General features: G+C 33.0%; 1 protein-coding gene across 1 annotated transcript in view; it reads left to right on the top strand.

Moving 5' to 3' along the window:
* LOC132699254 (calbindin-32) overlaps window positions 1–19,821 on the top strand; it is a 369,234-nt gene that overhangs the window by 299,455 nt on the left and 49,958 nt on the right. Inside the window, exons 4-6 of the mRNA XM_060665886.1 lie at window positions 13,103–13,251; window positions 14,747–14,832; window positions 14,954–15,043. Coding sequence (XP_060521869.1) covers window positions 13,107–13,251; window positions 14,747–14,832; window positions 14,954–15,043 — 321 coding nt within the window. The 5' untranslated portion in view covers window positions 13,103–13,106. The remainder of the gene's footprint in view (window positions 1–13,102; window positions 13,252–14,746; window positions 14,833–14,953; window positions 15,044–19,821) is intronic.

The raw sequence follows: 19,821 nt of genomic DNA, 5'->3' as shown, positions 1-19,821 counted from the left end.
TCCAAACAATTAATCGAATTAAAAAGGAAATTAAAATATTGACTTATACCCATCAAATTACAACACGGCGAAGAAAGCAGGGATGCTTAAAAAACATTTATCACTAATTGAGACATAAATTAATCAATGGCTGTAAAGAAACCTCACTGAAGCATGATAGTTTAGACGTAGGTATTAAAATATACATAATTTTCTTACTAATCAAGTTAAGTATGTGTAAACACAACTCAATATTTTTTCTTAATATATGCTTAGGTTTGCGAATAAGCAAATTGCATAATTTAATGTGTCATTCTATAAAGTCAAAATACGGAATAATTCACAGGAAGGAATTTGCCAAAATTTACATATTGACTTATTGTAGTACCAAACGTGCACTGATAAAACTACGTAACCAATTTCATTTTTGTTTAGTTCATTGTATTTTTTTTTTTAAATTCAAATGTCGAATAATCACTTTCATTTTGGGATAAATATATATTTCAAAGAAATATAAAATTCAAAAATAAGTAATACATAAATCTGACCTTTTACATTTATAACATTTAGGATTTAAAATTAGTAGACTTTTGTCTTTATATTGCCAACAAGATTTCACACATATAATTATCATCATTCTTTCATTCCATACCAAAATTGTGCATCAATATCTTCAAAATTTTGTCGAAAAAAAAAAGATAAAAATAACAATAATTGATGGACTTTCCTCCAACATAACTTGGATTTTAAACTATTAGAAAGTTGACTTGTTTTCGAGATACGAAATGATCGCAAACATAACAAAAACTATTTCGCGGATGTTGTGAAATTCTTCTTGTGAATGTTAGTGCAAAATAAACGCCAAACTCGGGTTATAAAAGCGAAAACTACAAAAAAACTGACAACCGGGTTGCCAATTTTGAACAATCAAAACCATACTGCCACTTTTTTGTTGGTCTATTATTTTTATCTCTACTTACTTTGTATATTATTAAATTTAAAAGTAAAAATAGCCGAAATCACTTTGGCATATCCATACCCAAATATTTTTAAAATACCAATTTTTTTTCCCATACATCAAGGTGGCGACGTCACTGCAAACAACCTTTGACCTATTTCGATAGTACCTTGTATATCAACAATCAGTTAATTAGTATTAAAAAACCAAATTAACCAACACATTGAGAATTTAAATCTTTGGTTAGCAATACGGATTCAGGGAATGTAAATTAACCGACTCTGCTATCACCAAGATGATTTAAGCTATAGTCAAAGGAAAAGAAGAAGGCAACTTTACGATTTTGCGTTATCACTAAAGGGCTCGACTGCGTCGACCACTCGACCCATTTTAAAAATTTAAAATATTACAATTTTGGCATCTTGACCCGAAAACTTGTTCATTTCTAGCTAAGCAATACTTTGTTTATCACAATAAAACCTCAAGAAATGGGGTTGTGTATGGCTCAGTAATGGGACCTACCCTCTTTCTCATATATATCAAGGACCTTCCTGAAGCCCTTTTGAATGATTGGCTGGCAATATTTGCGAAAGACACTCCTTCCTAATAAACTAAAAAAAAATAGTGAAGCACTTGCTGAAGCTTACTCTGTATCAACAATAGCTAAAGACTGGTTTACAAAATATAGCTTAACCCTTAACGAAGGAAAAACAGTTTCTTTAATCTTCTCTCAAAGGCACATCCACGAAGTAAATAATGGACAAAGTTCAAAATTCTTGGGAACTCCCTTAGACCTTAAACTATCACCACACAGACCAATTGGCTAAAAAAACTCAAAAAATCTTTTTCTAATACGTAGCCTAAAGGACATGGTAGAATACAACATATTATTGATAGCATATCATGCTCTAATTGACTCTCACTTGCTTTGTGGCCTGATAAACTGGGGCCAGGCTCCCGATGCAGCAAGGGTCTTTGGCCTACAACGTAGGGTAATTAGAATAATCACAAACCTCAAACATTTTCGGACCCTAAAATCTTTTTACATGTGCATAAACGCGGAATAGGGACAACCTCAGACCTGATTTTTTTCGTCTTAATACGAGTAGGTCGGGTTCAAATTAGCACTGCATCCATTTCGTTTAATAACTTAAGCCCGAAACAAACCAACTCGCAATAAACAGCTTCAAAAACTTAGTCAAAGACTTTTTAATAAAATAATTTGTTTACAGCTTGGAGAAGTTTATCTTATGTCATGATATCAATAACTATATCTACTCAGATGATTGCATCTAATTTTTTCTGTGATAATCTTCGTTTAGCTTTAATGTATGTCCAAATGCCCGCAGAGCACTTCGTTTTATATATTATGCTTTATATTTTATGCATATTATATGTTTTTAATATTATGTTGAAAAATTGTGATTCCATTACATACATTTTCTATGTTTGTGACATGCTAATAAATGAAATGAAATAAAATAATAAAAGTGTTTGTGCTTTGCTTTTTTATAAAACTTCTGGATTCCTCTTGCGTTGGTTTTTGCTTAGTCGAAATTGCTGACGTTTCGCCAATCATCCTGTTGGCTTCTTCAGAGCTTGATTGAAACTGAAGAAGCCAACAGGATGACTGGGGAAACGTCAACAATTTCGACTAAGCAAAAACCGACGCAGGAGGAATCCAGAAGTTTTGTAAAAAGCATTAGAGTAGCCTGTTTAAGTTTCTTTGAAAAATGTTTGTGCTCTATTGCTTGTTGATTAATTCTGAATTGTTCTGATGTTCCTTAACATGTTGCTGACTAACATGATTGTTGAGTCGATCTTTAAGTTAGGTCTAGAATAAGTAATACCCCTATTGTATCGTGCCTTTAATTTATCTTGATAACATTTTAATTGAGTGTAACTTTTTTGTTTCTAGAGATATCAAGGTAAAAAAAAAACAAAATGTAGGGTTAGTAGCCAAGTTTATTTCCAAGTCTAAAACAAAACACTACCAAAAAAAGGCATTTTTTATATAATTTCAAAGATCGCACTGACTGACAAATAAAGATATGTTTATGTTTCACTTATTAGTAAACAAGGCTGATAAAGAAATTTGCAGAAAACGGTAATGTATTAAATGCGAAAAAGGTATGCCGGAATCATAACGTTTTAAATGAAGAAAATAAGGGAAACATATTAGGAATCTATGAAGCACAGCCAGTTTCCTCTATTATTATGGAGAGACAGGTATTTCTCGGAGATCAGTCCACTCAGTTTTGAAAGAATATAAATATAATTCATTCAAAGTTCGTAAAAGAAGGATAAAGTTTTGTTTGCATTTTATCGACTGATGAATGTTCGTTCACTACAAAAAAAGGTTGTAATAGACAACATCGACCATATTGGCCTTTAAATAATCCTAGTCAAATACACGAAATAAAAACCCAGGGGTACCAATCCATTAATGTATGGTGTGGTGTCATAGATGGGCATATTTTGGTGTTTTTGTTCTCGTTTAATTTGTAAATAATTATTGTTGTTGCATTTGCTGTCACGCCACTCGTTGAAATTATATAAAGTTGAGTGGATTAAAATGTAAAGTGTGTTAAATCATTGTAATCGGAATAACATATTGTATTAAACACATATATAATATACAGGGTGTTTCGTTTAAAGATATATATGATGTTCGCTTACATGTCAGAAAATTGATATTGTTTTGTTTTATACGTCTTGGCTACTAACCATACATATTGTTTTTTTTTTGTTTACCTGGATACTCTGGAAACAAAAAAGTTACAGCCATTTAAAAAGTTAAAAAAATAAATTGAACTCACTCAGAGGATATTGGGCGATTTACGACTTTAACAATATACGGAGTATTACTACCTTGACATGTGTTGACCTATCCCAACTATTTGGTAAAAACTGGCCGAATATAGATATTTCTTTTGTTTTGAGGACATTCGCTGTCGCAGTTTCTAGAATTTGCGGCATTTAATGCCAACGCAAAAATTACCCGTTCCGCATTAATTCAATTATGTAAAATGTTTACAAGTTACCAGATGAATGTATAATAGAAACAATTGTATCAAGTCAAGGAAAATATTACGCAATCCACAGTTCCCGTTCGGTTAATTACACTCTTTTATTGGGATTTTGTACCGTGGAAACGATTTCGAAACCATTGTAAAGCGACAGTCTGAGTCATCACCGCCCATACGCCAATGATATAAACAAATAATAATATACACTGGCTGACAGGAATTGCAGCGCCTAGAAATGTACACTTATTAATGTTCTGGGAAGTAGTGGTGATAAAGGTGAATAATAATCAATGACATGTTCAAACAAAGCGAGTTGGTCATTTACACAAGTATACTGGGAATCACATAGTCACATAGTAAGTTCGGCAGAGACATAGATATTAAAAATCCAGTATAAGAAGTGACAACCGATTCAGGCTACTACCCTTCATATCCAATATATGTTCAATGCAGACCACGGGGAAAGGGTTACGTTAATATGTTGGAAGAAATTTTTAGTAACTGTATGTAACAATTGTTCAAAAGATTAATCACGCTTCTGAATTTATAAGTAGGCCGTGATTTTTTTAGCAATAACACTAATAAGTAACACAAAAATTTCCAATAGAACATTAACATGAACAAGTTAAATGTTTTATGCAAATCACCAATTAATATTTTTTAATTAAAAGTCAGAAATGTATTCGTTAGTTTAACTAACCCTTGAACAACCTACAAGTTCGAAAAAAACTCAAAAAATAAAATGGCGACAAAAACAATTTACAAGTTATCTAATGTAAAATCTAATTACATTATTACACAAATTTGCAACATGACGTCCATTTGCATCGAGAAGTTTGTGGCATTTGTTTTTCGTACAACTTTAGCAAGTGTATTTGCGTTAATGTTTCTAATTGTGTCCAAAACTCTTTGTCTCAACGTTTCCTCGGGAGGATCAAAAAATTCATAGATCTCATTTTTTGTGTGATGCGCATGGGAAGAAATCCAAGGGCGAAAGGTCAGAGTATCTAGGAGGTAAAGATATTGAACCATTTTTGTCTTACTGCCCACTTAAGAAGTTGCTGACTTGAATACATTTATGATTTTATTGAGAGAAAACGTACTACTCACTAAAATACAACTTTACTACTTTAAATTAGTGAATGTTAAAGTCAGAGTCCTCTTTAGATGGCAAAGGATGACAGATAAATCATGGCCTACCTTTTCTATTGTTATTAGTTTCTAATCGACCGCAAACTTCCATAGAAAATGATATATTATATTGTGCAACAATCTCTCAACATCCTCGATATTAGAAAAAGAAATAGGATGAAAAATATCAACTAGGTTATAAGAACATGGAAGAGTTTATTTGTAGTCTTAAGGCTACAAGTAAACTCATCAGCAGTTGCCAAACAAAATCATGAAAGCGGACAACAAATCTTATTCCACAAAACTGAACTGAATTCGCTTCTACCAAAGCGAATCCATAGAAATCTCTAAACAACCAAACAATTTTAACCGCCACTCAGATCTTTACCTTTCACCAGTCATGCCCCTCATAGGAATCAGTTTCAGAAGAAGGTTACAAGCCAACAGTATGATGATGTAAGTTTAAATATTACAAAATTCGGGTATATTAATGGCCACTTAATATTGGTTCTATCTATAACTTATTTCTAAAATCTATATAAAACTTCTATTGCAAGTCAATAAAAGTTTCGAGGTTTAGTTCAAAGATTTGACACCTTTTAGTTCAGATATCTCCAGCAAAACTAGCAAATGTCCTATTTCCGCGGCGAGTAGGGAATAAGACTTTCACATTTCAAACCATGAGAATGGTGTGTTGCTAACAAAGGAAATCTTACAGCTGTTGAAATCAAGGTGACGCGGCAGGTTTTAATACGTTATTAATCTAGGATTGTCTAAAAAAACTAGAACTAATATGCTTCCTGCTTGATTAGCAAGTTCTCTGTCTCTAACAACTACCCTCCACTCAAGTCTGATTTGTCTGGTTGTGCTGAAACGATCTCTGAGGACACTAACGCCCCAAAATTTAACTAATCAGCTCATGGATCGCAAGGGTGGGCACAATTTGGTCGACTATAATGGCTAAGCGAGGTTTATTCACATTTTCTAACCTCCAATTTATATTTTCTTTTCATGTGGCTGGATTTTCGGAAAATATTCTGCTTTGTTTCTGTAATGGGGATAGCCCAGAAAACAAAGTGCAAAGTGGTGATGTTTTTAAAGTATTCTTTAAAAAAAATAATTACAGCGAGCTCAACAAGGTTAACAAAAATTTTGGTGGTTTTGGTAGTGATTGTTTCGTGCTTATGCATGAACTTATAACTTAAAGCTGATTTTTTTTTCTGAAATAAGACGAATTTTTGTTTGTCGAAAGGCATCGCGAAATCTATGCTGGGTTCATTCATTTAAAATTCATTAATGCTAAATCAAAACGTTTAAATTACTGCTGGCACTAATTTAACATACATCTAGGGTAATTTGCAGAGTAAATGTCTACTTGGAACGCTACAGCCTTTCGGGTAATAATTGTTTAGAAAATTAAGCGGGAGCTAAGGAAAACTCGTCTTCCCTGTCAAAGGCAACGGGTCGGAATAAGTAGGGGGAATAATTGGATTTGCTTGTGGTCTTGCATAACAACTAATTCGGCCAGAACCTCGATTCGTGGATGGCGATTAAACGTTCTAACCAAAGCTGTGGCGCCATCATTATTTGCAAAATTTGTTGATGCTAAATACGATGTAGATGTTTGTATATCGTTCGTTTAATTAAAAACTCATATTTGTTATTTTGAATTAGTCGTGAATGTTATATAGAAATCTTTATCTAGATTCTATATATAAATGGGAAATTATATACGGGTTCGTAATAGAGTCACTATAGTCGGTAAGACTTGTGATGGCATAGTCGGCGATAAAATGCCAGACGGAATAAAATCCTATACTTCAACCGATGTTGTTCCGCCCTAAATGACTATCTGATTAATGCCAGACGGTCGTCAATAACGATCACGATTATATTAATTGAGAGTAAGAGAGACAGAATCAATTGTACTTGGCATTAATTAATTTAACTGGTAGGCCCATATTCAGGAATAGATTCATGTAATTCCAGTGTGATAATAGGCCAGGGTGTTCCTTAATGATATGCGAATTTTTAAGTAGGTGAATCTACATGGAAAAATTATGATAATTTGTTAAAAAAAACTATTGTCCGAAAACTGTGTAAAATAAAAATTAAAACAATCAAAAATATAATTTTCCAAGTAAACGATATTTAGTTTATATTTACGATGAAGTATCTTCATCATCATAACCCCAATTTGAGCTGCTACTACAAGAAAATGATCATTCGGCTAATTAACATTAATAACAAGATTTTCTTTCGAAAAATCGTCGCTGGGCGGGGTAAGTTCGTAGCGCCTACCGCGAAACAACTTTTTATGATAAAAGGAAAGAACTTCGCGGATTCGTGTAGTAAAGGGACGCATTGTTTTTCTGTTGTGCTCCTGCGGACCACTATGGAACTTTGGCAAAATAGGTGTAATTTAATTGTGCATGCACCCTGTATAAAGTGTCCTTCACATCTCGTCGAACTTCAAAGTTACAGTAAACATCGGTAAATATGAAAAATTGCACAAATAATAGCGTTGTCGAATAATATTGTTTCAATTTTTTTTTTCAAAGAAAATTCCACAGGCTACTGTAATACTTTTTACAAAACTTCTGGATTCCTCCTGCGTCGGTTTTTGGTGAGTCGAACTTGCTGACGTTTCAGTTTCAGACGTCCAGTTTCAGTCAAGCTCTGAAGGAGCCAACAGGATGATTAGCGAAACGTCAGCAAGTTCGACTCACCAAAAACCGACGCAGGAGGAATCCAGAAGTTTTGTAATAAGATATTTTTTCAAATATCTCACTCCCTGTATAATTGACGAAACGTGAACCTCTCTCTCGACACAGTTTAGGATACTGTTAAAATAAAATTATCCCATCTTTAACGATTTTTGATTTATCGTCAATAATTTACCCATAAAAACGGAAATTTTTAGGATCTTTTAGATTTTTTGCCCATAAACGACACAGCCTGTAAACAATTCAAACAATGTTCGAAATAGAGGTTATAGCCCCAGATCTTCCACGTTTCCTGGTCCAAGAATTTTTTGAAAATAGTACATGGTTTTCGAGAAAATAGGTTTTTTCCGAAACCATGCAGTGCGCCTTAATAATCAATGACGTCATCGCGTCTTGACAGCCCCAGAAATAGCGATTTTAATATGGATTTTTTCAAAGCAACGTACGTGACAGACAAAAACCGCAAATACAAAAATTGAAGCTCTTGATGCGGCCTATGACACTGTTTGGACCAATATTTTTTACGATTTTTGATTTGCGGCTAATAATTAACTCTGTAAAAGAACAATTTTGTAGGCCTTTTAGAATTTTGCCTATATTTTAAAAACCCCGTATATAATCTAAAAAATACCTGACATAAATGTAATTGCATTGGATCTTCCGCGTCTGCCGATCGGGTGAACGATTATGGCGGAAAACATATTTTTCTGGAAGCTAAAATTACCAAAAAAAAAACTCCGACACGGAGTTTTACTTCTCTGCTAAATTTGAATTTGATATCTGCGAATTTAGGATGCTTAACACATTTCTCATTTAGCACGGAATATCGGGAACACCCTGTACAATAGGTTAAAACCTTAAATACAAAAATTTTTACTGTCTATGCTATATCTGCTATATCACGATATAAAAGAAATTGAGATCTGAATCGTAGTCTTTCAGTTATAACCAATTTTCAATAATAGGAGAACCCATTTTTCAGTTTTTTTGAACCCTGTATATTTTTGAAAAATTGTCAAGAATAAAAGTCCGGTTCAAGAATTGTTTTGGTCTCGTAAACGGTTTTTGAGAAATGGTGATTTTTATAGAACATTGCACACGTGATTTTTAATTTTTTTAGAATATATGCCGACCCCCCAGCCCCCCCATTTTCAATAGGTTCCGTCACGAGGCAATGCTGCATATATGTGCCAAAGATAAAGTCGATTGCTTCAAATTTCGAACAGTTATCGTGTTACCTAAAAACATTCGAAAATAAAAAAAAAATAAATACCGGCGTCGGATCAGTGCCATTTCTAACAAGCTTATGTACCTCGTGGAGGTTTAACAAGGAGGCAATTTTTAATTTTGTAGCTCCAACGGTTCGAAAGTTATTCAGGAAAAACCAAAAGACGATAACGGAGAACGAACATAAAAAAAAATTGTTTTCGTCGATACGTTCGAAAAATTCGATTTCATCGATTTTTGAAACTAACAAGTGGTGGTTACGAGTATTCTTTGGTCAGTGCCGGGAGAGCTACCTTCCAAACAGATACTACTGCAGTATCATCTTGCCTTGCTTCACTTAAATATTTTGCGCTAAGCCCACACCAATTCTATGGCATTTGGCACAATGGTAAGGAGGCAATCTTAAAACTTGATGAGTCATTTCCTTATTTCCTGTGTAGCATACGGCAAATTTGTTTTCGTAATTTTTGACATTTGTTAACAACTCATATTTTAGATCTTTTTCTGGCTAATTAATCCGCTGCGCAGCCAATTCTTTTCTTTTCTTGTCGATGCATTTGGTACACTGTCACTAAGCCTAGAATGAAATCATGCATTATCCCTAATAATTAAAGACGGCCTTTCGAGTTTCGGCAGCAGATTTTAAAAAATGCGGCATGTTTTGTAGTGGAAACTACTGCCTTTTTCCGGTAATTGGTGCTACCTCAGCAAGTAAAATAATGACGCATCTTCTCTCTTGATTTTATGACAGACCATGCCATCGCAAATCGTACCAACTATAGAGGATATAACCCCTATTGCAAATTAGAAAAATTCGACGGCTAAGATGTGCATTGCAAGCATTATGACTCCGTATTGGCTTCAAATTTGTTTCCTCCTCCAATATGACAGTTGAGGATAAGCGCCATTTTAAAGTAGTATTCTTTGTCCATTACCTGCATAAAAGGGATTTTATTGAGTCGTTTTACTGAACATAGGTTTGTATATCTATAATCATCAGAAAAAATCATAAAACTGCTCAAAAATGTTTGAAAAATGTGATAACTTAAATCTCTATATGGAGTTTGGGGCTCAGTAATTAAGAAAATAAATGAAAACACCGACAATCAATAAAATTAATTCCGGCGGGAGTAGAATTAATCCCGCTTTCCTCGAGTCCTTGTTCGGGGACAACGGAATACAATTTCCTGCAAAACTTAACCTAAATGTGCAGACAATGACATTGGAATCAATTTTACGAGAATGAGGTTCATTGAAAAGCAGCTTCGTATCATTACGCGTTGCGCGTGACAATTTAGCAAAATGATTAGCTACGTGCAATTATTGACCGGAATGGTTCATTTTGACTTAGTCAATACAGAAGAAGGAATTAATTGGGGAGTCACAGACATCAGAAAAATGATCTCACTTTCAAAAAGGACAGAACAAATATTGAAAATTTGATAGTCATCCTAGAAAAAGGTACAAATTATTTTTTCAATTCCTGTGTTACCAAAAGAAGTTTTGTAATATTAAATTATAGTTCAAAGGTTGTTTGATGCTTCAGGCAGCTACCAGATGTCTATCCAATGTAAGGTATCTAATCTAATATACACATTCCTAATTCATAATCTATTATTTTTATTTCAAATCTTTACTATAAATATTGTAAAATCGTTGAAGCATTGTGATTATCATCGATTTGCTGATGCCCTAACGTTTCTGTCCTACTGACGTAGCTTATAGCTCTAGCTTAATAAATAATGGTATACTTAAAATTTATAGACCTCCAAAGGAAAAAGTTAGTTCTCTTAGGAAAAAGTTAGTTCTCTTAACTTTCATTGTTCAAAAGCAGTTTCCATTGTATTCTGTGCCGAGAATATTGAAGACGTATTGTCTGACGATTGGAAACTACAGCTGAATACCAAAGAAGTTAAAATATTTTAGAGACGTGTTCCAGGTTCGTGGTCATAAAAATATGTTTTCTTACCCAGACTCCGTCCCTATGAAATTTTAAATTCTGACCACTCAATTCGAGTATTCCAAAAGTCTTGTCGGTGCTTGATAAATTTGTTCCGTTTTCAATTTCTGCCTTCTTTTATCTGTCCTTTTAATTCAGCTGCTAATTTTTTGTCGTCAGTTGTCTTTAGTTTTAGTGATAGGCTGGTTGTTTTTTGCCCTTTACGTATTTTATAATTTTGGCAGCTGCAGCAATAGATTTAATAGATGTTTTTATTATTTTTATTATACTTATAAACAATAATAACATAATAAATAATAAAATAATAATAATATAATTATTATTGTTATTATTATTATCATTATTATTCTTATTTATTATTATCATTACCATTATTATTTATTATTATCATTATCATTATTATTTATTTTCATTATTATTATTATTATCATAATAATTATATTATTATCATTATTATTATTTTGAAATTTTGGTTAGTAAATCCGTTGGATAGAGCTGATTAATACTTAGTAAGATTACTTTGAGTTTATTTATCTGTCAAATCCACAACTTAATTTTTTTTAACACTTACTCGAATGGTTAATAAAGATATTTATTCGATTCTTTGTCATTATTATTACTATTATAGAATGAGTAATTTATTATCTGAATAGAGCTCATCGATATTACGAATAAAACGAGTATCATAACACATTTTCAAATTTCTAACCGTTATTATAGTATACTGCAGTCAGAGCAGTTGTGCAGTTACGTCACGTACAGTGACATAATCAAAAATGATCCGTATGTCTTAGCTACATTGCTACCATGACCATAAACAACGGTTTCAAAGCTGACAAGCAAAATTTCTATGTCAATTTAGTAATGAACTAGATAAAGATGTTATTCTATGACGTACCTGCACAATTGCTCTGACTGGACTATATAATTTACTAGTTATAGCTTTCCTATAATAGATCGAAATAATTTCCATTGGGACGCCCTGTATTAAAACTATAAGTTGCAAAATTGAAGAATATATTCCAGACCAAAACGGTGACTTATTAATCCGTTGTGAAAAGGCGATAGACACGTGCCAATTACTGAAAGAGGAACGTTAACGAAGATTGGCCGAATTTAATTACATACGCCGAACATCCCTGCGGTCAATTACAGTTCAGACCATTTCCGGCGGTATATCACCACCGTAACCAACAAACTCATATCACGCTAATTAATTTATTGCACAATGTGACAAATGATCCTGTTAAATCTAAGCTGTAAGGACAATTGTTATTTAAATGGAGCCATCAGCCGGATTAAAATAAAAATTATGTCATTTTTATGTATTTTTAGACTGCCAACCAGAATTTACAAAACGTATTCCATGCCTGCAGAAAACGCTATAGACAAAGCTTTAGTTGGAAATATAGTTTTCGCAATTGCCTTTACCGTCAGCTGTGGATTTAGACTATAACATGAAATTATGAAAGATTTGGTACACAAAAGTTTCTTGTTTTGACTTAAACTTCTTAAATTTTATGTATAAAGGGTGTATATATTTTTTTGCATAGGTACAAACTTTCCTATTTTCAACAGAACACCCTGTATATTGATACATATTCGGAGAGTGCGTTTCAAGACGAATTCAACGATACATACAAATGGCCATCTATGCTCGACGTTCCGTATCCAAAGGCGTTTTTCTTCATTTTTTGACATTTACGCTAACTGTCATAACGCAAGATTAATATATGTGCTACCCTATACTTATAAAGTAAATTTTAATTAAGTGGCAACTTGCCACGTCTCGCATAAAAATTGAAATTTCCTACTAAACGTTGAGTCGGAGGCCTTCACTGTCATCGTTGAATACGTTTTGGGATTCGATATATAAAAATAAAAACCATATAATTAATACGCAAATGATTCCATTTCTCAGACAGGATAATGGGAATGGATCATCTGAACCACGTAACTACTTTTACTATTAATGTTGTTATTATATTATTATTTCTTTAAAATTTTACATCTAGTGGAAAGTATCCATTTCAATGTACTGTGCAATTATTAACCGTTAAGTATAATAATTTCGCTTTTATCTCGATTACAGGAAAATGAGCAACGCAGAGCATCAGAAAAAGTTAAATTTAGAGAAAGCCACCAACTTCATGCGGCAGTACAGGGATCCTAATTCAAGGGAGCTGAAAAAGTTGTCTGCCAACCAGTTCATGGAAGTTTGGAGCCATTACGATAAGGATGGTGAGATCCATATTGCTGTCGACTAGTAAATATATCTTCTGGATTCCTGTACTACGTCGGTTGTGAATAAATCGAAGTTGCTGACGTTTCGCCAATGTCGGCTTCTTCCGAGGTAAACTCAAACTGACTCGTATTTTACTTTGTACCTACTTATATACTGTTCGAGTGGGGCGGAGCTAAAGGAGGGGCATGAGTATTGGCTAGGATAAGTGATTAATTTATATCTTTCTACTGACCCTAAGATTCACAGGATTACCCTTTTGGATATATTGTTAGCACATGATTCCTTTCACCAAAAAGTTCAGTTAGTTCAGACGCAGATTTCCTCCTTACTTAATTCCCTGTTCCTGCAATCTTTAACATTAATTCACATTCACATTTTCATTGAAAAATGCTTGTCTGGAACACATTTTGCTTATCTTATCTTAGCTTATTGGGTCAAATTTTGGAACAAACGTCGGGAACTGCTATGGGCTCTCGATTATCACCAGTCATCGCGAATATATTTATGGAAGCCTTTGAGACGATGATACTTTTGCTATTTGACCCCATTGCTAAATATTCTTCCAACATTTTCCTAGCCATCTAAACTCCGTAACACCAAAACCAACCAAAACTATCTCAACTCGACTCACTGAACCCAGAATTAAAACACCTTTCCTCTGCTCTTCTCTATAATAATTCCCATATTAGGGATATTAAGGGCTCCGCGCTACTTTACAAAATATACTTCAGCACAACACCCCTAAGAAAATGAGTCTGAAAGTGACCCCACACTTGCAACTGTGTTACATGGAAAACATCACTGACCACATATCAAATGTTCTTAAGAAATATAATGTCAAAAACAGGTTTGACACTGGTTCAAAAATTTCTCAATATCTAGAATATATTGAGCGAAAATTATCAACTAGGCTCAAAGAACATGAATAAGCCTTAAGACTACGATAAATAAATTCAACAGCGGTTGCTGAACACAATCAATAAACCAGACATCAAATCTTATTAGATAAAGCTAAAATTCGTGCATGTGTTCAATACTTCTACCAATCAAGAAAAGACCGGACGAGAAATATTAAATAGCTTTAAAAAAGAACCTGAAAAATCCATAACTAACCAAATAATCTTAACCGCGACTCAGGTTTTTACGTTTCACCAATATTAAGCTCTGAAGAAGCCAACAGGATGATTGATGAAACGTCAGCAAGTTCCATTTTTCAACAACCGATGCAGGAGAAATCTAGAAGATTTGTAAATAGTGGACGTCTATTTAATTTATGTTTTTTTTATTTATAGCCTTTACTTTAAAACTATGCATAAATAATACAAAATTAAAAAAAATAAACAAAACAAAAGAAACAATGACATCAGAGCAAGGGTGAGAGTATATGGAAGTTTCTTTAAAAAAAAACTAATTTATTTTTTCAAAATTTTGGAAACATAAGAATTATGGGCTTCGGTTAATAGATGTTATTATTCAACTATTTTTTTAAAGGAAACGGGTACATTGAGGGAACCGAACTGGATGGATTTCTAAGGGAATTTGTCTCCAGTGCCAACGCGACAGATGTAGGACCGGAGGTAAGGAAAATCGCGTATTCTGCGCATACAGTTTCCTTGCTCCAGCGTTGGAACATAAATTAAAAATATTAGACAGTTCCGGCTCCGTATTAATCATCACCATTTTGTCCTCCTTTTCTAGGCAGTATCGGATGATATGTTGGTGGAGCTAAAGGCTTGTTTCATGGAAGCTTATGACGACAATCAAGACGGTAAAATAGATATACGTGAGGTGAGAAATTTTTCTAGAAAATAGGTGTTCCTATATGCAGGAGGGTTCATAAACGTATGTACGGGGTGAGTGGACTAGTATCGTTCATTACTCATCCGTTTCAAAATTTATGGGAAAATGGTACATACAAAAATTGTAAAGATTATTAGGATGCACACTTTAAGAAAAGCGTGACAAATAAGTTTTTTTTTTAATCTTCCAAAAAAAAACGAGTTTTCGCAATTGCAAAAAAATTGGGATAACGCAACTGTTTTTAAAGGTAGATTCATATTTAATATTAGCGTTATTCAAAGATGACGTAATTTGGATTGATGCTACAAGGTGTTCAAAATTAACGAATATATTTTTATATTTTAAATTGAAAAACGTCGATTTTCTTAAGTGGCATTTTTTTTGAGATCTTACAATCTTACAAAAAAACATTCTTTCTGTCTAAGGGTATTATAACATTGGTTGGCCATGACAAAATAACTGTCAATATTTTACCTGACAACTGAGTATATAAATTCATAAAATAAAATCTATTATGGTGTCAGTAAATTAAAAAAAAAACAACTAAGTAACAACCAAGTACTGTGCTGGCAGTAAGACTTTATAATGCAAAGCACTCTAATAGACATATACCAATTAGACAATTTCTTCAGTGTTTAATGGAACGGTTTGATGCTAGTTTTAGTAATAAATATGAAAAACGGAAATTAGTAAGCCGGAATACTACTAATGAGGAAAAAGAATTAGAAATTTTAGTTCCAGTTTATAATAATGCCCAGGTCAGTAGCCATCAAGTAGCTAGCTTATGTGATACATCCCAACCTAGCGTTAATTACCCCTTCTAGAAAACACCATATGGAACTACACCAAGAACTTCTAAAAAGTGATTTTGAACAAAGGGTTATCGTTATAAACGAAGCACTAGAGGCCGATTCAAATTTTTTCTCCAAAATAGGGTTATTTAAGAGTCAACTCACTCTGGATACGGGAAGTGCGAAACGCTAGCCATTAGTCGCTTAATATGTGGTGTGGAATAAAACACTTTAAAGTTATTGCAGAATGATTTACCTCAACTTATTCAACCGATCCAACAAATGTGATGGAGCAAGATGGAGCAGGAGATGGTAATGCGTACCATCGAGAAATTCGAGAATTTTTAAATAATCATTATTCACAGATATGTATCGGTAGAGGTGGATTCATTGGATCGATCATCACTAAAAATATTTTTGTGGGGTTATGTTAAAGTTCGTCTTTATGAAAATCTCCATACAACACCAAAAGATATGGAAAATAGGATTCCAGGCACATGCACTAGAATAACACAGTTTATGCTATGAAACGTCCAAGGAAATATACGAAAAAGACTTAACATGTATATCCAAGTAGAAGGGCATATAGGTAGTTAGTCTTATTCGATTTCTCTGTGAATTTAAAATTTGGCCGTTATTTTCAAATAAAATTGCTAAATCGGAAAGTATTAAAAAATGGTATATAACATACCTAATCAAAGTTGTAAGTTTTTGTAAGATTTTTCTGAAAAAGTAAATAATTGATATGGTGTACCATTTAAGAAAATCCAGATTTTTCAATTTAAAATGACCCAAATATATTCGTTTAATTTGAAACCCCGGTAGCATCTAATTTAAATTCGATTCCATCCATCCATCTTCAAAAATGGCGCTATCGTAATTTTTTGCATTTTTTGGTTAGTTTTTATGTGCATTCGTTAAGAAAAATATTGGGAAAACTATAAGGTTCAGGTATGTGCTGTTATTAATGAAAAACTTGAAAAATATCTACTCGAGTTCAAAACAATTTTAAAAATAGCGTGGGTATTTATTATTCGTCGTGCTATTTTCAGTAACCCTGTATACTTTACAACTTTTGTAATCACCATTTTCTCACTTTTGAAACCAATGAGATAATAAACTTGTCTCTATCGTTGATTCACCCTGTAGGGACGAATGTGAATATAAATTTGAATGCCACAAAATTAGAATTTTTTCAGTGTATTACGACTTCGGATATTGTACTTGACCCTAAGTTAGGATTCAAAAAACAAATTGAAAGCTATCTACAGAAAGCTAATCTTCCACTGAATATTTATCCGCACAAACGTTTATTAAGTGAATATCATAAAATCATTTCAATTATTACATGAAAATTGTCTAGATAAAATAGTTAAACACAGAATACGAAATTTTATTTACAATATGTACAATAGATGTAAATTAAATTCTGTGACGAAGAAAATTTCTTATTGAATTAGACAGATAGAGATTCATTATTAAAATCATGATTCAGAGGATTTATATCTCCACCTTCCCACAGGACAGCACTTTTTAAAAGAAGCACAGATAATCTATAAGTTTTATAAAAACGGGTCCACTTTAAGAAAAAAATATTTTCAAAAATGAAAAAAATATTTTATTATTGAATGTACAACAATCGCTTCCAATTGCGATTATCAACTTTTTTTTTTTTTGGTCATTCATATTCCGTTTTTCCTTTTCTCTGATAATTTTGGTATTTTTTTTTTTGGGAAGTTTAAATAAAATTTTGTAAGTTTGTGAATATCTTGTACATTTGTACATGTTTGGCTAAAACATCCGCGCATTACATCTATTAGCATGTCCCATACGTTCATGAATCCTGCATTTTTGTCGGTAAACAAACTAACAGGAAGTTAGGGCGAAGTAGAAAAAGTACACAGGCAAAATAAAAAATCATTGATGAGGTTCAACGCTAAGTTAATGTCGGAAATGAAAATACAAAACAAAGCCTGAGAGTAGGTTTCCTCTCAAAAGTTTTCACAAACTACGCCGATCAAAACAATAAAAGTTCGAATTGCAATAGACGTCTCTCAGGCAGTAGTACAACAGCACATTCGTTATCTCCGAGCGACAAAAGTTGGATACATATGTACCCATATTTCGCAAATACTAACACGTAGGTTGCAATTCACGCTAAACTTTTTGCAACCCTTAACTTTACTTCCGCCCCGTTCCCACTTCCGCTGGATTTTGCGCACTTAACTTGATATTTTACAGTGAAGCGTAGTAGCAGTGGCAGCAAGTTTTCAATATCGGTGATGTGAGTGATTCGATAGAGAGCAAGGAATGGTTAAAACGCTTGTTGCAAATCGACAAAATAATTGCAAAATAAAATTCGATATCTTTAATTTAATTTTTTATGGTTGAAAAAGTTGCTTTTTTATTTAGATATTAGTGAATAGCATCGTGTTTTTTTTCTAATCACATCAATTGACAGTAATGTAATGGCATATTGCCCCTACCCAGGCCAATGCATGCACTGCCAATAAAACTTTTGATAAGATAATTTATATGTGAACTAGCGAAGTTCATCTCTATCTTTAAAAATAAAAAAGGTTGGTATTCCACTTAACCAGGTAAGTAGCAACACATTACCAGGCAGTAATTATATATCAAGGTAAACTGAAAGTGTAATCTAGAGAAGAAACAAAAGATAAGGTCCCTCAAGAGAAAAACAAAAATATTTGTGAAAGTCAGGCAGATCTATAAAAAATGTTTATCTCATCAGGTGAAGCACTTTATCTTAACAAGAACAGATCCTGCTTTTGAACCTTGCTGTGTAAGGTTTTTTACTGGAATACAGTTATATAAGCTATACATTATACGAGAAGCTTTCAAAAATTTCTGTTCTGTGTAATGGAGATATCAAACTCCCTCATATCGTATGATCAAATGGTGCACGTTAGTACAAAACCATATTTTTCTATAAAAAAAATTCACCATTTTTAAATGAAAGTATACAATAATGCACAGTGCAATTTGCGTCTGCATTTCGTATAAAGCCAGTTTATATCTATTAATCTGTGGCTAACTAGTCGACGTCTTCTAATAGCCCAGATAAATATTGTACAATATTTTTGAATGTTCTCAGTTCTCTCCGCATTCTTTGCTGTTAAGCAATAGTCGTCATACACGATATCACAGAAATAAAAACTGAAGAGAATAAACGAATCATACAGCACCGTCCTAAGATCAGAATTTAAGTACCCATTTAAGGCCGTTGTTTTTTATTATTTATATTAATATTGTAACTAAATGTTTCGAGTATATAAAATATGGTTTGTACTTTGCTGACGTTTTTGATCTATGCTTTTATAAACCTCGAAAAATATTATCTCAGCTCTAGGCTTCACTAATGGCTTAAAAAAGCATTATAAGTGCTTAACATTGAAGAACGTTGACATATTCTCTTTAAATAATGCATATTCTCACAGTATCTCCTAAAGAAAACTGTAGACTCTTGAATTGAGACCCTTCATCTAATTTATAATAATTTATTGCTTCAACTGTATTAAAAAATCTATTTTTACTGATTTTTTTTTCATCTTCACCATTTATAAGATTGAATTTAGACTCGCTTGGGAGGTGCGGTTGCGGCTTCTGAGTTTAAGATTTAAATATTATCTTTAATTAAAAGATACTTCTGTTCTATGCGCAACATTTTTTAATTATTTTCTGTTGCCTGTACAACAGAGCTCAGTATAATATTATGTACTTATATTGCAAACTGTAATAGATACAGTGCCGCTTAAATGAAAGAAAAGTAGCGTATGTATATGGCAAAAAATTATCCAGCTTTCTTTTAAATTAAATCGATACCCTTATCTAGTTACAGGGTGAAAAAGGACAACCTCCATTTTTGAAATAGCACATTGTTTTCCTTATTATAGGAACTGAAATGTTCAAATTTTCAAGGTATGGGTAAAAGCAATTGCATCGGAAAAAAATTAG

This window comes from Cylas formicarius, unplaced genomic scaffold (assembly GCF_029955315.1).
Source record: "Cylas formicarius isolate icCylForm1 unplaced genomic scaffold, icCylForm1.1 PGA_scaffold_10__41_contigs__length_53128322, whole genome shotgun sequence".
Taxonomy (NCBI): domain Eukaryota; kingdom Metazoa; phylum Arthropoda; class Insecta; order Coleoptera; family Brentidae; genus Cylas; species Cylas formicarius.
Note: the sequence above shows the minus strand (reverse complement) of the source record. Positions and strands in the feature narration are given on the sequence as shown.